Genomic DNA, 25,685 nt, shown 5'->3' on the forward strand with positions numbered 1-25,685 from the left:
TACAAACAGAAAAAACGAGAACGGAAAAATCAAAACAAAAAATATTGCAAAATGCTTTTAAAATGCTACTTCTCGACAACAAAACTGGATAACGTAAGAGGAAGACTAATCAGCCATTAAAAAGGCAAGCAATGAGAAAGCGGATAGAAATTACTAAATTCAAAAAATTGTTCTAGTAAAAGCGGCCTTGCAATTGCCATGATGTGACAACTTTTAGTCGCACTGCCTCTAAAATACCACTAGAATAAATATCGAAAAAAAGTTATAAAGAGAAAAATTAAATTCAAAAAGTTAGCCAAAACACTTAGCCAGCAGACAAAAATGATAGAAAATTGGAACAATGTTACCCCATTTTCTTTATCAAAAAAAAACTCAAAAGCCAAATCAATCACATTTAAAGAACACCTGAGCCCCTTAAATAATTTCAACCAAAAAACTCCACAGAGCTCTCTAATATTCAGGTAGATATAATTTCAGATTAATTTGCCTGAAAAACAGCTGAATTGCTCATGCAAAATGTTCTCACTTGAAAGCACCTAAAATATACTGAAAAAATCAGGCATCACTAGCTGAGTTTTTACCTGACCGTGCGTGCAAAACACATGAAAAAAGTGCTAGAACAGTTAAGACAGCATTTTTCCAGGTATTTTCACCTGAATTTTACCTAAATTTTTATGGTAGCTTTATTTGAGAAATATAGAAAATAAGGTAACGCCTGAGAAAAATGCTTGAACAGTTCAGGCATAATCAGGTAAAAAAAAATAGCCAGTGATTCCTTTGTTTTTCAGGGAAGGTTCAGCTAAAATTCAGGTGCTTTCAGGTATTGCTCACGTGAGAGCAATTTGCCTGAAAGATTAAGCTAAATGCAAAATTACGCAAAAACAAATTGAATATATTCCAAACGTTTAGAGCCTACTGTTCGGATTTTATACGCATATGACACTTTAATAGTATTCTCATTTTAAGACAGATAAGTGATTTTTAACATTTGGTTTTTCTCAGCTCTTGTTCCACAAATTTGTTTTTCTTTCTCAAAGAAGTAAAATTTGTTAAATTTTACACCTACCCTCATTAAACAGACATTTTTATTCATGGACTTTCAAAAATCGAGCTGCTAAAAATTCTAGCTGTCAAAACGTACACCGAAAAATCTTATAGATCTGAAATGCGAGTCGAATAAAGAACAGAGACAAAGATCCTCGACTGTACCGATTATAGCTGACAGTACTTCGGAACCTATGCCTCAAATGTGGAAAAGGCAAATTTGCTCCCCGTGAAACTGGAAAGCGACTCCAGGGTAAGGAAATTAATGCTTAAAAAGCTGCTGAATACTGGCGCTAATTATTGTCAGAACCAATTAAAACCCTTCAAATAAACTTCAGAGCCAAAAATGGTTCTTAAAGCTTTCATTAACCATCAGCAGGAAATTTCCTCCTCCCTTTTTAATACACAGCCTTGCATTCAGTCTGAACAACAGTTGAACAGATTTGATCTCTTTATAATTTTCACCTGTAGAAATGGACGCCAAATTTACGTAATTCAATTCACCGTGTAATAAGCGTCTCATTGTCAGAATGTTTGATTATTCTATCAACCCAACCGGCATTTACACCTTGAGTTTGTTTGGAACAACTTCAAAACCAGACTTAGCCAGAGGCAAGATTCCGCCCATTAATAAATACTCGGATTCCAAACACACTTCCAATTTGGCCAATTTGACTGGCGCAAATCTAAGGAAGGATTTATGAGCTATCATCTTAACCACTTCAATTAGGGATATTCAATGGGCTCTGATTGGGAAAAGTGTGATCAAAATTGCCGGCACTAAATCTAATATTGTAAGTCTTTTTCTAATAAATAAATCCTATATGGAAAAGGTGGCCTATAAAACACCGGGCAAATGGGGTTCGTCAACTTATCCAGCGTGGGGCTGTTTGCTGGGCTGGGATTATGTTTGTCCAGATATAGCAAATTGTTTCAGTTCTCCATGAATTTAAACACCTACTTAGTTCAACGTTCCTATATTCAATAGGGCCATTTGTTCAAACCGCGTGGCTAACAAGTTCCTTATGATTTCACACAGGTATACACAGAATGCATTTTGAACGAGATTTACAGCAGTGCTTTTCATTTAACTTCAATTGGTTAGCTGGATTTCTATCACTTTGAGTCTCTGTTCCCTAAACTGATAACTGTGGCAACTGTTTACATTTCCAGTGATATATGGAAAGCAAACTTTTACACCATTTAAAACTGAGCACTCGGTCAACAAGGTAAGACAGTGTTATAGTTAATTGGGCTCTAATTATCCAAGCAAAGCTCTTTTGTCTATTTTTTTTTTCATTTTTTTCTCTGGTTATATTCAAACTCTGCGCCGATTTTGGTCCCTCAATCTTCTTCAGCAACTTTCTTTATTCTGATATTTATTAAATAGTGATTTCGAAATTTTCTCATTTTATGTTTATTTTTGTTCGCCATTCCTTCAAGTTCAATTTTGATTGAAATGAACTAATTTAGCAAAAATAGGTTTTAATTTTGCTAGGGCAGTCTGTTTTTGTGCAGCCAAATTTGGCCGGTGTTTATCATACGAACAAGAACCTTCCGAATAGTTTTAAAACTCGGCATTCTTTCCAATTTAGTTATCGTTCTAACCTCACTTTGTTTCATGGGAGGGAGGAATTACACGCTCAACTGATTGTTTTGTTCACCAAATTTGGCCGATCGATATATGTATAGTAGAGAGTTGTGAGTGGCGTCAATAGAAAACCTATCAAGCGTGAAATATTTCTATCAAAGGGAGTTCCAAATTCTGTTTTCTAGAGGAGTTATTTAGGCTTCAAATGTTTTTGCATTTTTCCATTTTGCCGCACCTTTGTTCATTTTTGTCCTTAAGGGTAAATTTTAGATATCTTCTGTCCAAAATCAGTAAGAAAAGGAATGTATTTCTCTCAAATTGATTAGTTTTAATCGTTGTTTGCCATTATTTAAAAATTTGCACAATACTAAGGTTTTTCAGCAAAATTGATTTTTGCCTAGTCTAAACTAAACTATTAATCAAAAACATCCACTCATTTTCCAAAAGTAATCAATAAATAAAGTCAGTACAAATGAACAGAGTTATTTGAAGAAAAAGTTGTTTGTATATCGATTTTTGTTGATATAAAAAAATCAATAAATGTTAACTTTTGCAAATGGCCAATTGGTATTAAAGTACTTGTTGACTAAATTTCAATTGGTAGATTTCAAGAAAAACCTCATGTCAATTTCCAGAAATTAGACCCAAATCATTTTGCTTGCAATTTTTTTTGTCAACAAATTGTTAAGCGGTCATGTTTCTTATTTTAAAAACATCTAATGTGCTTTGTCAGAATTTTTTCAGATTTTGTCTACGAGGTGAGCTAAAGCAGCTTTTGAAAAGTGTGTTTTATCAGTTTTTAAACTAATTCTCCAAAATTTAATGCAAAGTTTTATTCTTTGACACAGCAGCAAAAAACAGAAAGTACTTTTAGCGGAACTGCTTTATTACTTTTGAAATAACCGAAAAGATATTGCAACAACAAATACCAAACTTATCATCGCATTAATTTTTGGAATTCTTACTTGCCGTATTTAGATTTTTAATTTTGCTGAAATCATGTTCTACGAATTTAGCTAAAGTTTATTTTCATTAGATGGAAAAATGAAATTAAACCTTTAGTTGATAAACGTCTAAAATATTCTAAATTTTATCCCGTATTTGTGCTTAAGTTGCATGGTTGCTTATTGAAATGTTATTCCTCTTCAGTAAATCTCTATTTAAAAAGACTATACAATTTCTGTAAACAAATAGTTTTAAATGGGGAAAGTAAAAGGGCAGTAGTTCAATTAAATTTGTTCTAGAAATTTTGTTAAAAAAATTTTCGCATAGTTTATTTGGTTGCCTTTTATTGACAAGAGTTCAGCCACGATACTTAAATTCACATGCATCTATTATTATAAATATTTAGGAAAATGCGCCAATCTTTTGAATTTCTTCTATTGTTTACAACGGTTTTCCAATTGTTTTTAACAGTGTGCTCTCAAAGTTGCCCGGCTTCAAAAACGTAACGAAAAACTGTGAATATAATTTTGGGTGCCGTTAATGTTACTTTTCTAGTAACAAATATAATAATGCATTGAAATATCTTATCAAATTCATCAAAAAGCTCAACTTAAAAGTACCGTCAACTCGAGCATTCTCAATCTTGAAAAATCGGCATTCTCAATGTAAAAAAGCATTCTCAATTTAAAAGTATATTGTAGAGTAATACTGTTTACAAGTTGAATACTTTCAATTACTTGTCGCATTACCATTTTAAAGATCATGATGAAGAATCAGTTAGACTTCTAGTGGTTTAAGGACGTAAGGGTGCTTCAAATTTACCAAAAACTTGCTTCGAGGATCGGAGATTAGGGAAATTTGTCTTTTTGCCGTGGAAGCACAAATTGTTTGAGGAGACAAAAATTAGTACACTATTTGATTGGCAAATGTAGTTGTATCCTTCAACCCTTTTTGAACATGCTCTACAAGTATAGTTCAATTCTTCAGTTTTTTTTTCAGTCTTTTTTTTCAGAGATATGAGGCTGTTAAAACGATAAAGAATTTCTGATTCGTTTGATTAAGAAAAAGTGTTCATCAATCAATGAAAGCTTACATCAATCATTGATTAAAAAATGAGAAGGGTTACAATTTATATTGATTTCCGTTTCGAGAGGTTTGCAGTAGCTTCTCTATCAGCTTCTTATTATCAAGGGAAAAGACTTCTTATTATCAAGGAATTCAACTTTTTGAATTCTATTTTTAACCAAAAAATGTGATTGAAACCATCTTTTTGGAAATGCAAACGCCCCGATGCGGTTAGAACCTTTTTCTTAGTTATCATAAAGCTTGGCTTCTATTCTTGAATCATACGATCACCATTTTAAAATTGGTAATATTTTGTGTGCCCTTTTAGCAAAAACAGTTCTTGTATTTCAGAGTAGTTTGCAAGTAAGCCACTGAGATTACAGTAAGCCATGTACTTCATTTTTGCCGATTGTGATTCTACAACTTAACTTCTATACGAAAACTATTTCGAAAGTTTTTGCTGCTTGCCTTAGTGTTCTAGTACATCTAGTGAAATAAGTACGCCATGCTTGCAACTGTATTAACGGATTAATGGACGATGTTAACCTGTTATTTATCAGAGCAATATTTTTAAATGGAAAGCAGAGAAAAATGACCTCTAGTAGTACTTAAATTTAATGTTTTGACGCTTATCGTCCAGATGAAGAACTCAAATTTTCCCTACAATTACGTGAACGTTTGTTCTGACTAAGTGGATATAATTTTGTTGGCCTGTTTTTTCGCCCCCTTTCTTTTAACCCCCTATATTTTAACCCTGATTTTTTAACCCCTTTATATATAATTTAATCCAGCAAAAAATTAACCCATACAATGTTTACGCCCGAAATTAAGCTTCTATAAATGAGCATATATAAGTCTCAATCGATTATGATTAGTCGCATTAAAAGCGATTAACATCGGCGTGAAATGACAGAGGCGTGACAAACATTTTCACACCTGTCATTTAACCTAAAAATTAACCGCTTATAATTGCCAGGAAAACGAACCTAAAGACTCAACTGTTAAGAGCAAATTTACAACACTTATCGACTTAGTTATCTCATCTAGTTCTTAATGGGGTAATTAAAGGCAATTCAATGTGGATCACATTCTAGACAATTTGCTTTATTGCAACCTGAAATCAGCATGATAACTTCCGACTCACACCATTTCTTTCAAAAACAAAAATATGGCTTAGAGAAGGATATGAGTTATATATAAAAAGATTGATTAAGTAAACGACTGCCAGGGATTTCGGGATGAATCACAGCTACAAGTGCCGCGTTTCTGGCTTTAACCAAGATGGCCGACATATTCGCGACATTGTGATTCACTAGGGAATTTGATCCCGGGTGTTAACCGTTTGTGGCCCCTATTTGGCAAGTTTTTCTAACATTCAGATATGACACTTACACACCACTTATTTTGCTTGCAGTAAAAGTAGGTTTTAAATCTAGCGTAACTTGTTTCATTTGGAAAGTACCGGTTTCTCCGGCTTCTAGACTGAAACAGCTTTTGAATCTGGCTCGTCATTAACAGACGTCAAAACAAACGCAAACTGTTTAATGGCAAACTCCTCAAGATCAGTAACTTTGTGTTTTTTCAGACCTTTGAACTTTGCTAATTGTTCAAATGGACGCAGAAATAGATAAAAAAAATTTGTTGAACCGAGTTCGGGGTGAACAAATTGCGGGGTTAAATGACAGAGGGGTAAATATATACGGCGTTAAATTTTATGGGATTAAATAAATCGGGGTTTAAAGAAGAACTATACTTCCGGATATTACATGTTTGCGATAACCCCAATGAATTACACTTTCGTTTTCTCTTTAATATTATTAGCAACTTAATTAGAAACTAAACTTGTTTTGCCGGCATCAGAACTGTAATGCTCAAACACGGTCAGTTACTAGGTGCAGTTTGAGTGAAAACTAAAGGTCCATAGAAATTTGCTGTCGCAGATGTATTTCAGAACGCATTTGTGTTCTTGGATTGTGCAAATTCATTTTACTGTCAAAAATTCGTTTCCATTTCTTCGGTTCTTTTTAAAGTCCACCCAAAGATTTAATACCAAAAAGATAGAATCTTCAGAAATCAGCATTGTTTGGTTGTGATAGGTTTCTCGCAAGTCCCACAAGGCATTATCACATGAATTAACCTAACGACAATCAATTGGAGGCAATTAAAATTAAAAGCAGCTGGTTTTAGCGCCAAAGTATGGTAACCATTTTGTTACAAGTTTGGTTACCTTTTTGTTACAAAAACAGCACTTAAGTTTCAGGTGTTTTGAATGCACGATCACATCTAAACAAAAAGAATCTAGTGCAAAACTCGGCGAATCGATTTGTTTGAACTTTTATTAATCTCGGCTTTTTTAAAATTGGGCCATCTGAGTGCACAACAAGAAGCTCACGTATTTTAAAGGTGCTATTGAGTTTTGATATGATCAGATATTTAGGACCAATTGTGGCCTGATAGCCGAGAGGTAAGGTGTGTGATTCACACGCCAATGATTGAGAGTTCAATCCCCTGCCTCCGTGAAGCTGTCTGTGTACGGATGAGCTCTTACTTACCCATAGCTTCAGGTTGACCATAGCCTGACCAATGTTGGCTGCAATGATGGTAACACGTAAAGTTTCAGACGCAAAAAAAGTGGCCATAGTCATCAAAAAAGAGCAATGCTGCTCATAGAAAGAATAGTCTGAAACGTGGGGAATAATAAGAAAAAGGGCAGCTGAGAACAGTCTACTGTAGGCTTAATGCTGTTCCGCTGCGATTACGCAGGAACAACAATTATTATTAATTATTATTATTCGCTACTTTCCATAATATTGGACTTGGCTATTTTTCCTTGACTTTTCCAAAGCTTTTGTTCAGAAGTATCGAACTTACAATTTTTGGCTATTCTTTCAATTAAATAACTTGATTCCGCAACTTTCACGTATTTTAAAGGTGCTATTGAGTTTTGATATGATCAGATATTTAGGACCAAATTGGGCTGCACACTCTGGTTGTATAAAAATCATTTTTTGCAAACTTTTTAAACAAACAAAAATGATTCACAGCATCGTTAATCAATAACCCACATCCTCTAAACGTTTACAAACTGATGCTAATAGATGAATAATTTATAAATTTAGGGAATAAATTAAGCATTAATCAAGAGTCAAAATATCCAATTGCGTTTTATTGCTCATCCAAGTCATGTTCAATTCAGTCATAACAATGAAATGCTTTTTCAATCAAGAATTAGGCTTTCAATCAAAGTTCACAGGTTTAGCAACCACACTCAACTCCGTCTTTTCCAACCTTTTGAACTTGGTCATCAAATTTTTTCTCAACGACGATCCCAACTTTCGTTTAGTTAAAGACTTGCTTTTCATCATAATCTTCGAATCGGTCTTTGACAAACTAAAGAAACTTCGGTTTGCCTTCTCGCTTTGGTTAGTCGGAGTCATGAACATAACTGCTTGTTCTGGCGATGGAGATCTTTCCTTGTCGCTCGATTCTTCATAACTATCACATCTGGGCACTTTTGGTTCTGAGTCAACTGATTTTGATTTAAGCATATGCATTAATGAAGTAGTGCGAATAGGGCAAGGTGGTGGCTTTTTTGCTTCGGATTGCTTTTGACCATCGAGTGAAATTTCAACGTCTGCATCCGAACATAGAATCTCAGACAAGCATTGAAACTTGCGCTTTTCCCGAATTTTAGCGACGTTTAGCGTTGGCTTTACTTTATCATTAGGCGAATTGTCACAAATGAAATCAGTAGCTTTGTTGTCTTTTTCTGGGCTCAAAGTACCCCAATTCGCAACTTTGGGGTACATTAGCCTTAGAACCTGCAATGCGTACACAAATTGAGGAAATGTTTGAATTGCCTTCATTCTCTGACTTCGAAGCTCGAGTAGCTCCTCGACGTACGCAACCGATTCCAAACTTGACTGAGAAAGCAAAGAAAGAACAATATCGCAGTACACAAACACTCCAGACCTTCCAACACCTGCGCTACAGTGCACAATTATAGGACTCGAATCGGATGCACTTTTGAGCTGAACAAAGTTCAACAAGGTTTCCAAGTACTCCACCTTAGCAGGAACTCCGAAATCGGCCCAGGATGAGAAATGGCAATGAGTACATGCATGTTTGTTATCAGATCCTCTCTCTGTTATTTCAAGAGTTCTTTCAGTCATAATCTTTTCCGTTACTTTAACATCTACACATTTAACTGAGACGCTGTTGAAATCTCTGCTATCATCACTTTGACCACAACCTTCATCTTCAATTAATGGCAAGTATTCGAATACCTTTTCTCGTTCGTTTTCTACAAAGTTTCCCAACATTACAATCAACTTGACCTTGTTTTGAAGAACCATTTTCCAAAATGCCTCGCTGGTTCCCTCAAGAGGTCCTTGGCACATAATATACTGTCTAGGCACCAGCGAATGTTTAATGAAGGACGCATTTATGTAATCACATGACTTTTCATCACCTTGCTCTAGCAGTGGGTTCAACTTCACCCGATTCTTATCAAAGGGTAAAATGTTGAAGTACCGGTTTAAGGCTCTATATTGCACCCCTTCGACTGTTTTGAAAGCACCCTCGTCTAATTCCCGCCATAGTTTGTCGAAAATTTGCTTTAACTGTTGCGATATAAGAGGCACTTTTTTGCCCGATAAAAAAGTTTGAATGGTACTATTCCATTTACTGTACATCTGCGATCTGAAATACATTCATAATCAATTATTGTATTTAATAGTGGAACGAAAATTAAAATTTATTGATAAGATTCTTGACCAGAAATCGAAAAGATATGTAGGAATTTTCAAAATCTTTGCATGTAATCGAAGAAATAGGTATCCTATCTTGTAAAGACAAGTCTCGATTTTTAACGAAAAGAAACTGAACAAGATCTTGGCGATTCATCCCACGTTTTCAAGAAAATTATGCTCTTGCATATCTTGGCACGTATCAAGTTTCGCTTCATTAGGTTCATGAAATATAACATAATCGATTTTCTCAAATACATGCATGCAATACAATTTCTGTATAACGAATATCTATCTTACCTAACCTTTCAGCTTTAGTTGACTGTTCAATATATATAATTTATTAATAATTACTAAATTCTACGACAATTAACAATATCAATAACATTAATGGTCTATCAGTTTTATTAAATCATATTTAGTGCTTCAAACTGAAATTGGTTAAGTCTCTTACGCTTCAGGAAATGAACGCGTGTGTACTGCACAGTAAACAAATAATTGACCACTTTTTAAAAATAAACACCTCAAATACTTTTCAATCAACGTGATAGCCCATTTTGATTAAAGTTCAAAACACTGCTTTCACCACTGTAAAAACAATGGGCACAGAAACAATTTTCAGTTGATTGAAAAAGTTAACAATATTTGACAAAAAAAGATGAGTTTTGATCGAGTCTTAGTGAGAGAAAAGAACATGCTTAGCATTGTTAAATTGACAGTTTCTATCAAAAAATCTCAACTTATGCAATTTATAACGCGCATGTACATTTTATAAACCTCTGAAAAATTAAGCAAAATTGTTCGAATTACACAATACAACAGCAGGTTAATCACAGTCCAAAGTTAGAGATTTAAATCACAACGTGATTCGAGCCAAAAATGAAAGAACTGTGACTGTATGTTGGTAAGAGTTCTTGTTAGAGTCGAGTGTGATACTTGAATCTAAGCAGGTATTGTATGTTAAATTAGCGAGTTAAGAGAAAAGGCATTTTGTCAATTAAACAAGCGGCCATAACAAACAGAAAGAGGTTCTTTCAAACACCTCAAGTCTCAAGTCACATTCATAAAAGGCATCGTAAATTTGTCCAGCTAATTTGTCCGCCTCGGCTATTCACTTCAGCAAACAAACACACATATAATAGAAAAACAACAAACTTCAAAAGCCTAATCAAAATAAGGACCGCCAACAGTCAAAAATCTCCGGTTTCAAACGAATGAAACTCCGCCAAGTTGAGAATTTTAGTTTATATACCAGAACCTTATGATATTTTATGGTTATGAAAAACACACATGAGAAAGTGATCAAAGCTGAAGTCGTGTAAACAAATACGCCATCAAGATTTGCCCCTAACCTTCTATGTTACACCGCAGGGCGTATATATTAATAATACTATAATACACTATGAGCACAATAACATTTTTTTTATTCTGTTAACTATTTTTTATTGTTTGCAATATCTGCATTAATTATGCCAATTAACAAATGCAGATCGGTTGTTACTTCCAACAGGAAGCTAATAGTCATTAGCATAACTCTTCTGAAGTTTTGCATGTCAATTGCAAAATAATCAAGCACAAGTCACGAGGAATCTCTTCCCCATTATACCATATCTAAACGGGTAGCATTGTTAGCTGATGGGGTGAAAACCCTATCTCTGAAGTTTAATCATTGCAATCAGTCGAGTCGTAGGGCACTATCGATACCTGTAGTTTTGATAAAAGGCTGACAGGCCAAGCAAATAGCAAGGTAGATCTACTAGAAATTGGCAGCATACCATGATTATATACTAAGGAACCATGAATGAAAATGCAAGCTGAGGAAAGCACTGTGAGGCTCTTAGCACATAAATTGAAGACTCGATTAGCGGGTCCATTAATACATTAAATGAAAGATAGAAAATGGTGTAGGTTCATTCAGTTCATTTGTAAACATTTAAGCTTTGGATTGTAAAGAAAGCCCGGTCAGATCGGCTTTTGATCAATGAATGATTCATCAAAATGATTGTTTCCAGATAGTGCTGTTAACCATAGATCTATCGTACCAAAAAGCGAGTACAGCACAATTTGTGCTCTTTAACATTTACTTTTGATCGAAACGTTTCATTTGGGTTAAGGCGTGGAGAAACGCGTGAAATATTGAAGTCTTAAACGAGATTTCAATCTCATTTTTTCCGCTTACACAGAAAAGATAGTTCTGCTACTTTGTTTGCCACGCTGTTGCGACTTGAAATGTTCAATTTTTATGGACAAAAAGAAAAATCAACTCAGCTTAAAAACAAAATTTAGCGAACAGTAAGCATACAAACGATGCAAAAGGTAACAGGATCAATGCATCTCCAGTGAAGGAATTGTGCAAGTTCATCGGAGAAATGAAGAGATAAACTTTTTGACAAAAAAAAACAAAAAAGTCGAGTTCGGACAATTGATCACTTATGCTTTGGTGTTAAATACAATAAGATGGGTGGAAACTGTTTGTGCGATGTTCAAACAATCAAAAAATTGTAGTTAACTTGAAAATATTAAAAAGTTACAAAAATAGATTTTACAATATTTTTCAACAAGATGATGCTCCTGTGACTAAATTGAAGATTGTCAGAAATTTCTTCAACGAAAAAGACCGGGAGGAACCGGAATGGTCAACAAATAGTGCCGATCTAAAACCAATTAAAAATTTATGGGCCATTTTGGAGCAACAATTACGAAAATAGAAAGTTCTTTCGAAAAATTTGGAAAAAATGACACAAACTTTACTCAGATGTCGCAAGAAACTTGTGTGAAAACTATAAGAGTTCAAATAACAAAGAAAATTACCGGAATCTGAAAATAGGAGGCTTACGCTTGGGAATCAATCTACTTTGATTTTCATACAAAAGATTATTCAGTGATCAATATTTATTGAAGAAACTACAATTGGCGCAATTTTGAACTGAAATTTTCAAGTATGCCGTGAATTAGCATATCAAATTCAGTTAAAGAGGTTTTATTCTAAAGGAGAGCAATTCAGATTACAAAAAATCAGGTTCGAAAAAAATCACACTAGTGCAGAAATTGGTTATGAAAAAATAGCATGAAACTAATTGCAAGAAAAATTGATCAATAGTTAATGACCAGTTATTTGAGACGTTTCAAGAAATTATCCAAACTTTTTCAAATAAAAATCATAAAACTTTTTCAATACTTTTTGTTCATTAAAAACGACAACTCTTCCATAACAATTCGTCAACAAAGGGACACTAAAGACAACACTTATTACCTAAAAGCAGTACTGCACAAATAAAAAGAAACTTACCGTTTTCAACTGCCTTCGTGCAAATTGAAAATGCAAGCAGTCAATTCATGCGTTCAACAATTTAAGAACATTGAAACTTATTAACCTAAACATACAAAACCCTAATATATCACGACCTAAAAAAACCATCTGATTATTTCATTGAAGCTACTTTTTGATTTAACCAAAGAAACTGATCAAATTGAATCCAAATGAATTGCTGATATTGACAACCTCTGAGCTTTTCAAAAACTAGTAAAAACAAAACAAACGGTGTAAACTATTTGTCAGAAATACAAATACGAAAACATTTAATAATTCAGAAGCATCTGCTGCTAAAAGATAAAAGCTCTTTCCTACAATATTACTAAAAAGGCTTGAACTACTAATGCGTGCAATAACCATAAAGTATTACCTAGGTTTTAAAAAAATCGTTCGTGCACACGATAGGCTGAAAATCAACAAAAATTAAATTAGCTTCAATTAAATCAGACAGTTCAGCATTAAAAAAATGTCGATCACGCTACGGTCAACCGCAAATATGTAAACATAACCGAGTAGCGTCGGGCTAATTGCTCTCAGGTATGCTAGCATTAGGGGGCTGGGGGTTGAATGGAGTGGGGACCTCGGGGGTCTCGCCACTGAAGGGTACTGGACGAAATCGCAAGGAGGAGGATGGAGTTGCTAGGGAGAGGTGGTGAAGGGGTGAAAAACTTGCGACCAAGATGAATATTCGATTGATTTTTGTTACTAATTTTCTTTTAAAGACAGATGTCAGGGAATTTTGACTAGTTCAATTTGTAACATCCACTTTGAGGTACTGCCTTCTAGTGGTTTGCATGCGTTTCGCCTAATTTCGACAAAATTTTAAATTGAGAACTTTTGTTTACGATTTACGACGAAGACTTTTGCCTAATCAAGCTTTCGCCAAAATTTCTTGAGCCCATAGTTCAGTTTGTTTTCACCTGTTGAATTCTGCAGAGTAAAACTAACACCTTTTGCTGCCTTACAATAGCTTAAAGTTATTCAGTTAATTAACTCAGATATATCCCTTTATTTAAAAAAGATGCCCCAAAAATACCTGCTTATTTGTTTCAAGAATACGGAGAGTAACAACAGACTGAACATGTACGTAAAATCACTTAAGCGGACAAAAAAATTATTAATTAAATCACTTAAGCGGACAAAAAAAATTAATTTAACCTGCCTCTAATCCAATCATACCAAAATTAACACCAAAGTGCGGAAAAAATTAATACACAAATAATCTATTAACAGTTGATTGAAACTGTGACGAGCAAACATTAAAAGGATAATGTCGCATCTACTAGTGATACCAAAGGGTATTGGTCTAAATCGCCAAGAGGAGGAGTTTGGAGTTGCGAGGGCGGGGTGGTGAAGGGGTGCCAGGGAGGGGGTTCAAACTCTTAAGTACTGCCCTCCACACCATGAATTTATGTCTCCGCGACAGTTTGGGTGGATCGGACACTGAGACTAGTGAGGCGTATGGCTCTAAGAGAGCTAACGAGCCGTTAATGCCTTCCGAGCTTTAGCTGTTAATACACTTTTTGAGCACGACAAGATGAAAGCGTGACACGAAAAATCATTCAAGCAAAAAAATCGTACAAAAAAGACCGAAGGACTAATATAATTGCTACAAACTTCGTTTAAAAGCAATAAATAAGTTTGCTCACTCATCGTTAAACAAAAATATCTAATGTAAATGTCTTAAATCAACTCTCGTTGCAATAACAGTTGCATTACATTCCAGTGAAATAACATGTTAACGCCCAATTTACAGTACGAAATCTGCTTCCTCGTTAGGCTTAAAGTCATCAGGCTTATTTTTCACCACTGTTACTATGTAAACAGTGGAGTTAAAGAGATAAACTCGAAGTCTAATAACGACAAGAGTGCGATAAAGTTAAGCAACTGTTAATAGCAACAAAAGTTGATTAAACACAATACCACACGGTTGTTATTGTCTTCTCGAAAGTATTCAACTACCTGGTTTCGTCTCGTAGTTAGATAACTTTTCGATGCCAATATCAACCGTGTGGTAATATTCAGTACTATCTTGCAAAGATTTGTCGAACGCACTGTTAGAAAACAAAAACCGAAGAAATATACACAGACACAGAAAAACGCTGACTTTCCTCGTTTACGGAAAAAACTACGTGAACATTGAATATAAATTATATCGATAAATAAATTTTAAGCCCCCGAGAACTAAAACCCTCCAAAGTGATCATGTTCAAAAACATTGAATCGTAAAAATCACCGAGTTTAAAAGTAATAACTGATTGAAAATGTGCGTAAAATCACTTAATCGGACAAAATGAACATGACCGACTAACGTCGGGCGAATTGCTCTCAAACGACCGGCGAGCGGTTGGCTTTATCAGTAGCTAGACACGGTTCAGCGACGCCAGCTTTAGCTTAATTGAACAGCCGTGAGGTTCGCGCAGCGGGGGGAGGGGGGCTAATGGAGGGCAGGAACAACGGGGGGGGGGCAACGGTTGGAGGGGGTTTTGGCTGCACGGGGTGAACGATGTGGAGGGGTGCGGATGGGGTGAAGTGAGAGGGGGGCTGATGTAGGGGTCAACCTCTACGAACCGCCCTTCACAACATAAGTATAAGTCTCCAAAACAGTTTCTTTGAATCGCATACTTGGATAATAGTGAGCTGAAAGGCTCTAAAAGCACTTAATTCCCACTGGGCGCTACCTGTTTATCCCGTTTTTGATGACGAAAAGTCAAATTGGTCAGACGAAAAATCGGTCAAGCAAAAAATTGCATTAAAAAAAGACCGACAGGACTAATATAATTGCTACCAACTTCGTTTGAGAGCAATTAAAAAGACATAGGATATCATGGGCAAAAGTTTTCAAAAAAATGCCTTTCATAAATTACCCTGCCTCCAATCATACTAAATATCATACAATATTCCAATCATACTAAAATTAATACCGAAGTCAAGGAAAAATTTTAATACAAATAATCTATAACAACTCGCGTCAGGATACAAATTCGTGCCATGCTCACAAAATACAAGAAAGGCTAAAAAACTGAAAGAAGAGAAACAGTTGATTGAAACTGTGACGAATAAACTTAAAAATGTTAATGTAGCATGATATCAATCAACGTAGTACGTGGTTTTTTATTAGATCAAACAATGTGTCAGCCTTGAAAAAGTTTTAAATGACATTAGAGATAGAGACTACTAATAGATAGGAAAAATTAACCCACTTAGGGCATACTTAAACAGATTCGGAAACAGTGGAACTTGAACATACCCTCTCCTAAGTTGGATAAATTCTTTCCACCTTATCAGCTCAAATGCTAGTCGGGATCTTTCAAAAATCGCATTTCAATATTTACGCAAAGACACAACAACCCGAACCCCACTTTTTAATCCCGGATCAACACTAACAGAGAAAATAATAATCCCACGTACATTTTCCAGACATTTTCAATTAGTCTCTGAGGGCTTTTACAGTATTTACGGCACTCCGTGTAATCCCCCGACTTCAACTTAAGTCACCATATTTTATGACCACTTAATGAAATCGAAAGAAAGCCAATTTCTTAGTAGTGCATATAACATCATATTAGTCTTTATTTGGCAGTTAACATTAAATTTAATGGTATAGTTAATCATTTTAGCACAACTATCAGAATATGAAAAAGAGATAAAATTGGACAAATTACATTGTGGCTTTTGTGTGTTTTAGTTCTGGCCATAAAACTCATACGAAGCAGTGATAAATGTCCAGCTGAGCCGATCGAATGAGAAAAAAACTTACAATATTCATTACATTATATTATTTACAATCAATGTTATAAATGCGTTACGAAGCCACTAGCAATTCTACACAACCAACAACTCACCATTTCTTGCAAAAAATTGAAAAAAATATGCTGTCTTAGTTAACATTAAACTACGGTAGTTTAATTTCTTCGATTCTTAAACCATGTATCATAAATTTGTCTGTCTTAAAAGTTTAATAATAGCTATCCTGTTAAATTTAGCGGTTAGAATTTCGTCTACCTATTTGCCTTGTAAGTTTGAGGATTTAATCTTCGATTGTATCGAAACCAGAATCACGTTTGACAGAATTCCTTCAATTCCCAAGAACGCAACTAGTGCTCTGTTATCGTCTAAACAAATCAAATCAATCAAAAGCAGCGACTTTGTCGATCGTGGAAACCTCGAAAGACTTACTCTGAATAAAAATCAGATTAACCACATAGACCAGAATTCATTTTTGCCATTACAGCGACTTCGGTTTCTAAACCTCGACTACAATAAAATTCAAAAACTGGAATTTTACACCCCGCTATCTTTGGAACATATCAACTTGAAAGGAAACAGTATCGCTTATATATCACCACTTTTTATGCAATCTATGCACAAGATTCAAGAATTCGACATTTCAGAAAACGACATTACAAAAATACCCAACGATCTGTTTTCCAAAATTAACGTCAGACAGCAGCAAATTACACTGGACTTTTCAAATAACAAAATAGAAACCCTTCCAAAAGAAGCAATTTCAAACTTAATTTACAACTCCAATCGATACAGCAAGCTAAAAATCAACTTATCAGGGAACCCATTACGTTGCAATTGCCTTATGAAATGGGTTTCGACATTGCAAGACGACTTCAGTGAACATTCAGTTTCTCACATAGACATTCAGGGAACTTGCGAGTACCCGATTAGCATGAAATCGACAAACCTTTACAGTTTGAAACCTTCGGAATTCAATTGCAAGGCACCCGAGATAGACGTGACTGTTAGGACGCATATTGTGTTGGACGAACATGATTACGGGATGATTCCCTGTGCTGCAAACGGGGATCCAAAACCAACAATTAACTTCAAGTTGTCTAACGGGATTTGGCTGGCACAAGGACAATCATCGGTTAGTTACGTTTATATTTCATGAACCGCAATTTTACTACACATCCAGGTCAAGAAGAGGTGTTATATAGCGTGTCCGGTAAAGTTGAAACAAGCGAAAGTTTCAAAAGCCACAGGTTAGAGTTCAAAGTCAAATTTAAAACATGTAGAAAAAAATGATGAATGAAAACTTAATGGAGAAAACGTTGACATTCAAATGAGCACATTGATGCTCAATTGTACGTTTTTGGCATTTTTCGATCGTTCGCCTATTTCAATTTTATGGGACAGACTATAAACATCGTGAGGCTTCACGTTTTTCGATAGAAAAATTTGAAAAATTAAAAAAGACAAAAAGATCTGGATATTAACAAATTAAGACCCTTAAGATCTATTGGGGACTCAGCCCGAACAGTCAAGTGCAACATATATTGCCGCAAATTTCTGGTCTTTGAAAAGAGGGAGCTAATAGTAGAGAAAGTAATCTTTGTTGTATGAGCTAAAAATTATAAAAGGCGTGATATATGCCGCAGGTTAGCACTGACAAATATGAGCAATAAGATAAACTATTTGGAAAATTTTTCAGGGCAAATACAAAGTCTCCGACGATGGCATTCTGATAATTGACGAGGTATCAATTGGAGATGCCCAACGCATTCAGTGCATAGCTTCAAACATTGTCAAAAACACCACAATTGAGATCATCCTAACTGTCAACCAGCAGCTATCTTCAAGTGAGAAGACAAAGATTATCGCTGCAGTAGTTTTGCCTTTAGCAATTCTAGCCCTTCTCTCGCTATTACTGTGCTGCTTCTGTTCGCCACGAGTGCGAAAATGTTGCAAGCCCAAAAGAAAGATGCGATACTCGAATGTGAATGGCAAACCAGTCGAGGATTACAGATTCCCAGGTGATAAACCAGTGGGATTGACTGGAATTCTGAACACCACGTCAATGGACATTCCCAGGACATTACCAAATGGTGCTCCAGCTCAGAATGCTCCCCAGCGCCCACCTTATCATCAATTCATGTCTCTACAAAGGAACCCGCTCGCTACTGACATTCAAAAATCACCAACAGCAAAACCAGCATCAACTTTCAGGTGAGCTCGCTAGTAACTCTTAACGGATTCGATCAGCCTCTAAACAAAATTATGTTCTTAAACGGGTACAAACTTTCGCAACGCCATCAAACTATTGGAACAATTGCCTCGTAAAGAGCAAAAATTACACAAATTTTTACCACTAGAATTTATAATTTTAAGGTGCAGGTGCCCATAAAGCAGGTAGCAAAGACACAAAAAAAAAGATTTAAAAAATCCGGATCTTTTCAATCATTGCATCCGTGCAATGGGGCTGTTCTTGAATAGAATTTAAATTAGCGATTTAAATCCTATATAAATAACTCATCAAAGATATAATTGGGAATGGCACCAACTTTAGCTCCCGTTGGATATCAAACAAATCCGCTGTTTTAGGCCAGCTAATTCCAGTACAATGCCAGCCAACTTGAGGTCAACCAATCTTGTAGTTGCTCAACCAGCGACAGTGCCTGGCTCAAGTTCCCCTCAGGCTGTGCATATTGATGGAGACAAGCCCATGGCACCAGCGCCGAGGTCAATTTTATTCCGAAAAATGTCTCATCCGTATGTTGCAGCCGGAACAGTCACGAACGGAATTACTGTACCTGCCAAGTTACCCGCCACCCCCTTATACATCGACCCTCCAGAATTTGAACCCCGCTCGTTGGAAGTCATTCCAGACGTACAAGCTGTTTCAGTTCAACCAATACTAGAATCAGAGACCTGATTTATAATATTAAAAAGCATCATTTTTATATTTCAAAATATTATTTTCAAAATTCAATTTACACACAAACCAATTTGATCTCATTTGGTTCCCTCGCATAGGAGGGGAAGACGCCGGTAGAGGAGAAGGCGCAACTCAGAATCGCAAAACACGACTGCATATTTTAAAATGCCGAAAGTCTGCAGTGCCAGAGGTTAAAATGCAAGAAGTTGCTACTTAGCCAGAAGTTGTATTTCGTTGACTTTCGTCATTTCAAAACGTGCGCCTTTCGTGTTTTAAGCATGGTTAAGTTACTCTGCAGAAGTCACTTCAAAATTCTGACTTAATATCTCGAACAGCTTCGCGGTTCTCGATAAACGCCAGAAGTTCTCAGTGACTTCAAGCAGAGTCACTTAACCATTGCAAGAAACAGAGTAACGAAGGTCACCAGTTATAGAAACTGTTGCACCCCCTCTACCCAGCCATCGATTATCAAGCGACAACTGATTAACTCGCCATTTCTCATATTTCTCTTAAGTTGAAATGTTAAACAGCAGAATGGGCATCATGGAAATATATTACGTACTGAAATGAAAGCAGGGATTGCAATTAATTGGAATATCAACAATTGGCAATTATTTGATTACAAAAATTGGGATCTATTCTGTTTTGGTCCCCCAGCTTAGTGAGCATAAATCTTTTATGACCCCAAGGTGCACGTGCTATTTTTTTAATAGTAACGTGCTATGTAATAACATATAATTTGTAGCTGAGGGTCATAAAAAACACTGGGGGCCGAAACAGAATAGATCCAAAAATTGATAAGTGACTAATTTAATTGCAAAAATTTATTGGAGCGATACAGTTAATTGCCAACAATTGAACAAAATGGAGAAAACTGAAACAACATTCTAGCAGGTCTCAAACCAGAAACTTGAGAAAATTTCTTGTTAACGAATTTCGAATCTATTCTGTTCCCCCCCCCCCCATCCACCCAGCTTGGTGGGCTTCTAATTTTTATATTAGTAGTCCTGGCTTCTGGGTACAAATCCACGGGATATTCACCCTACAAATTTAAATTTAGCACCAGTTTTGATTAATCATCAAAACTCGTGCTACATTTAAACTTGTAGGGTGAATAACCCGAGGGTTTGTACCCAGAACTACTACTATAAAAATTAGAAGCCCCCTAAGCTGGGGGTGGGGCAGAATAGATGCGAATTCTTTGAGTTTAGACGTTGGGCTGCCCCAGGGCGCATGTGTTATTTTTACCACCCCCCCCCCCCCCCCACGCGCACCTGCCATTTTTTTTTACAAAGTATTGTGCTATGGATCTATTCTGTTTTGGTTCTCAGTGTTTTTTACGCCCCCAATTACAAATTGTGTTGTTATTTAGCACGTTACTATTTCAAAAAATAGCATGTACGCCCGGGGGGCGTAAAAAATATCAGCTCACTAAGAGGGGGGAGGGGGCAAAACAGAATAGATCCCGTGCTATATAACATATAATTTGTAAATGGTGGCATAAAAAAATACTGGGGGTGAAACAGAAGAGATCCCGAATTTCTGTCGCAAACCGTAATTAATTTTACAGATTTCGGATCTTTTCCGTTTGTGCCCCCCCCCCCCAGCCTAGTGGGCGCATATTATTTGCACCCTCCAGACGCACGTGCCACATTATATGATGATAGCACGTGCTCTGCAGCTGGGGGCACATAACGTACTGGGGGGGGGGGGCACAAACGGAAAAGATCCAAAAGTTGAATGCAGCAGATAACATAACCATCTGTATACAAAAACTCCTGGATAAACTAAAAATAAACAAAATTTCAGAGAAATTACAACAATTATTAACAAAGCTTAAAGTTTATTGATCAATAATTTTTTTCTCATTTTATTTTATTTTTTTTCACAAACAATTCAAACATAAAGGGGGCATGACTTGGCAAATGGGTTAAAGATCTTCAGGACGAAGCAATAACGACTGAACCTTGACCCCCATAGGTAATCCGCCCTAATGTGTAAACGCTCGTAGGACAATCCAATGGATGAGTAGTGATCCCCCAGTGAGACATCATTGGATCGTACATAATTTTAAAGATGAAGCACTATAGCTCTTTTAGAGCTGCATCAAAAGAATAGAATTTCAATATAACCTAATTTGTTATGAGTCTAGTCTCCCCTCCCGCACTATGGCACTGCAACAACTATCAATGTCGGCCGGCCATTTGGAACCACGTCATCCTCTGAGGCATATGATAGCGCTGGGCAGAAGAGCAAAATTTATCTTCGTGCGTGTATACAAAATTGCGTCGGAGTATGATTCTTCCTTCTTTTCAGCAATTTTGCTAGTTAGTTGTTTAGTAATGCGCGTTGCGGACGGTCCTGCGCCCCCCGTGAAGGAAAACCTGCGCCCCCATGAAGGAAAACACAGATTTACTCTTCTTGACGAAGTATTCGTTGCTTATAATTCAGGCCCTTCAACAAAACAACTCAAAATAATTGTACGCTTCTACTGAGTTTTTCGGGCATGACTTGGCAAATGGGTCAAAGATCTTCAGGACAAAAAATTAACGGCTGAACCTTGACCCCCATAGGTTTAATGTTGTCTCGGATCTTGTTGTGTCTCATGTGTGTATACCCCCCCCCCCACATTCGTAAAGTTGAGAGTAAGTGATAGGGTAAACTTTTCACCACATGGACCATTAATGGGCGTATTGTTGGCCTCAATATTACATCTAGTGCAAAGCCCTTTCTAAAGTCGTACTTCGTTTGTGTAAAACCGTAACGTCTAAGCCGTGGAGCTGTGAGATAGTTCGAAGCTCCGCATTCCGGAGCCATTTATATTACGAGTCGTTGCTCGGTCTGAAGGTTTTCCTTAATATCCTTCTTACGCCATCAAATAATATTAAGGCATGAGGTTCTTTGGTCGTGCGTCATGCGTTCTTGGCCGAGGTGAGCATTTTCTTGGTCCTCATCTTCAAGAGGAGCGCATGTTGTTAGCGAAGCAGCGTACTGCGCTGCCGCCGCGTGCTTACCATTTTTGCGACATGTGCGTATTCTGGGCAAGCCTAAGCAAGGGGAGGGTGGCTACTCCATACATAGCCATAGCAATGGTTCCCCTTGAGTCGTGCCCTCTAGAGACTGCAGTGTTTTACTTGCGACAAATAAATCCCACGGGGCTGAATCTGAGTTTTGAACAACAAAACTCAAGGCAGGGCAAAGTTCTCTTGTTGTTTTTAACTGCCAAGTTACGGTTGAAGCAGTTGAAGAAAAGGGAGAACAGCTTTACTTTCAGTTTCTTCATATTGCGAGCGCAGAAAATGAATTGCGTGTTCAGTCTTGCAATTTTGGCCTAGGCAAAGTCGTCTGTTGCCGCCCAAGAAGCGTAAGTTGTTTTCGATACCTTTGATGATGCATTTGCCTATGATGCGACACAAAACTTCTCCGACGCCATTAGGTCAAACTTCAAGGTTTTTGATTAAAGGGATTAGTCTGCATGCGTTATGCGCTTGGAGAGATTTTTCAGATACATATTCAGTTGCCAGACGAATAGCAATTTTGGCTATCGTCTTCCCTATGTTTGCTGAAAATTCTTTTAGACAAGTGATAAATCGTATCCAATTGTTTGCGTCTAAACCGAACAGTCCATGGCTGCCGTGTGTTTTCTAGGCCAGCTTTTTAACTGCCGATGCGCCTATGTTTTCGAAGATTGCAACGTGTAACGGGATTGACTCAAACGTGTTTTTGTCGACAATGTAATTGACGTTGACTTGGGAAGGAGTCGGGTGTTTCCCTTTGAGCAAAACATATGCAGTTTTTCTGTTAATTGTATCGTTTGGAGATAACATTCCGGATGATAGTTCAGCAGTGAGACAAAAATTTTCAAAATTTTTTGAAAAATAAAACATAACGGACTTACGTCGGGCTTAAACAAACCGGCGAGCAGGCGTGAGTGGAGAACGATGTGTAGAAGGGGGTTTAGAGTTACCAATTTACAGATCACAAGTTATTAAATGTTAAATCATTATTTAATATGGCACCTACGTCTGGGGATGTAAATAATGCGAAATTTGACACCTATCAGCCTTGTGTCCGCCATAAATCAACTGAAAAATTTTATTTTTTAAAGCTATATCTTCCATCTTGAAGGCCACGGTTTCTTAGTGTTCTTTTCACGAACGCGTGAAACTCACACTGCCCCCTCTTACTATGGATAGAGCGTACCACTCACTAGTGCAAAGCCCTTTCTAAAGTCGTACTTCTTTAGTGTAAAACCGTAACGTCTAAGCCGTGGAGCTGTGAGATAGTTCGAAGCTCCACATTCCGGAGCCATTTATAATACGAAGCGTTGCTCGGTCTGAAGGTTTTCCTTAATATCCTTCTTACGCCATCAAATAATATTAAGGCATGCGGTTCTTCGGTCGTGCGTTATGCGTTCTTGGCCGAGGTGAGCATTTTCTTGGTCCTCATCTTCAAGAGGAGCGCATGTGGTTAGCGAAGCAGCGTACTGCGCTGCCGCCGCGTGCTTAACATTTTTGCGACATGTGCGTATTCTGGGCAAGCCTAAGCAAGGGGAGGGTGGCTACTCCATACATAGCCATAGCATTGGTTCCCCTTGAGTCGTGCCCTCTAGAGACTGCGGTGTTTTACTTGCGACAAATAAATCCCACGGGGCTGAATAGGAGTTTTGAACAACAAAACTCAAGGCAGGGCAAAGTTCTCTTGTTGTTTTTAATTGCCAAGTTACGTTTGAAGCAGTTGAAGAAAAGGGAGAACAGCTTTATTTTCAGTTTCTTTATATTGCGAGCGCAGAAAGTGAATTGCGTGTTCAGTTTTGCAATTTTGGCATAGGCAAAGTCCTCTGTTGCCGCCCAAGAAGCGTAGGTTGTTTTGGATACGCTTAATGATGCATTTGCTTATGATGCGACGGAGAACTTCAAAGATTGCAGCTTGTAACGGGATTTACTCAAACGTGTTTTCGTCGACAATGTAAGTGAGGTTGACTTGGGAAGGAGTTGGGTGTTTCCCTTTGAGCAACACATATACAGTTTTTCCGTTAATTGTATCGTTTGGTGATAATATTCTGGATGATAGTTCAGCAGTGAGACAAAAATTTTCAAAATTTTTTGAAAAGTAAAACATAACGGACTTACGTCGGGCCTAAACAAACCGGCGAGCAGGCGTGAGTGGAGAACGATGTGCAGAAGGGGGATTGGAGTTACCCAGTTACCGATCACGAGTTATTACATGTTAAATCATTATTTCATATAGTACCTGCGTCTGGGGGTGCAAATAATGCGAAATTTGACACCTATCAGCCTTGTGTCAGCCGTAAATCAACTGAAAAATTTGTTTTTTTAAGCTAAATCTTCCATCTTGAAGGCCAAGGTTTCTCAGTGTTCTTTCCACGAACGCGTGAAACTCACACTGCCCCTCTTACTAAGGATAGAGGGTACCACTTACTCAAAAAATCGGCCAATTTTTTCATAAACAAATTTTGTTGCATAATATCTCAGCATGAAAAGTTAGTACCTTTCATAATGAAATTTTTGTGTAAGTTTTTGTCATACAGAACTTTCTAGCCTTCCTCCCGCCAAAAAAGTTTGTATGCTTCTCCCGCTGCATCACTTCACAAAATTTGGAATGCCCGCTTAATTGTTTTGAAGAACAATTCGTCCCCACCAGCATCAGGGTGCGTCATAGATTCAACTGGTGATAAAGTTTCTTGATTTGTTCTTTAGGGACAGAACTTTTGACCAACAAAATTGCATGCAGCATAGCAGGATGAAACATTCATTCTTCTTTCGAATCCCGAAAAGACATTGCTCAGTCGCCCTTGTCTTGTTTTCTCGTTTTTCAATGAAGTCTTCTGTCTATCATTGACTGTATTATTTCTTCGACATTCAATGGTCATGTACTGGTTTGTGTTGTTCTAGCTGCTGAAGCTATGAGAATAATTGATCACTCATTTTCTTCAGTCTCTCGACGGCTTCGCGTTTCTTAGCAGCCTTGAACTTACTATCGGCCAATCCTTTTAATAAATTGATTGCTTTTTCTTGTTCGGCATTTCTGACTGCCGCTGCCTTTAGGTCACCTCTTAGTCTCTTCATCTCTCGGCCCTCAGGTTTTCCATCGCTTTTTTGTCTCCTCCTTGGCCGTATCACAATATTTGTATAATTTTTTTCGATCTCGAAAAGGTCTTTTTGAAGTAACTCTTCAACTTCTCTAGCTGCATGCAGGGGCTTTGCAACTCCACTTCAGGCTGTAACGCTGGGGACCGAATATTGGTGAGTGCCGGAATTTCTAAGGTAGCACCTTGCAAGTCTCAGA

At 37.0% G+C, this 25,685-nt stretch overlaps 2 protein-coding genes across 3 annotated transcripts; one reads left to right on the forward strand and one right to left on the reverse strand.

Moving 5' to 3' along the window:
* The first annotated feature begins 2,120 nt into the window (after positions 1-2,120).
* Positions 2,121-19,442, forward strand: LOC142351534 (uncharacterized). Of its 2 annotated transcripts, XM_075403606.1 has the most exons (4): positions 2,121-2,273; positions 16,395-17,588; positions 18,153-18,667; positions 19,043-19,442. In XM_075403606.1, exons 2-4 carry the CDS (start codon positions 16,635-16,637, stop codon positions 19,371-19,373), a joined length of 1,800 nt encoding a protein of 599 aa, XP_075259721.1. In that variant the 5' UTR covers positions 2,121-2,273; positions 16,395-16,634; the 3' UTR covers positions 19,374-19,442. The 2 variants fall into 2 exon arrangements, with proteins under 2 accessions (XP_075259721.1, XP_075259720.1); XM_075403605.1 differs by lacking the exon at positions 2,121-2,273 and having other exon boundaries at positions 16,315-17,588.
* On the reverse strand, positions 7,623-9,380 carry LOC142352272 (tyrosine-protein phosphatase non-receptor type 1-like). The gene has a single exon (XM_075404764.1). The coding sequence runs from the start codon at positions 9,355-9,357 to the stop codon at positions 7,882-7,884; it is 1,476 nt and encodes a 491-aa protein (XP_075260879.1). The 5' UTR covers positions 9,358-9,380; the 3' UTR covers positions 7,623-7,881.
* Positions 19,443-25,685: the final 6,243 nt, after the last annotated feature.

This window comes from Convolutriloba macropyga, chromosome 13 (assembly GCF_964194025.1).
Source record: "Convolutriloba macropyga chromosome 13, txConMacr16.3, whole genome shotgun sequence".
Classification (NCBI taxonomy): Eukaryota; Metazoa; Xenacoelomorpha; order Acoela; family Convolutidae; genus Convolutriloba; species Convolutriloba macropyga.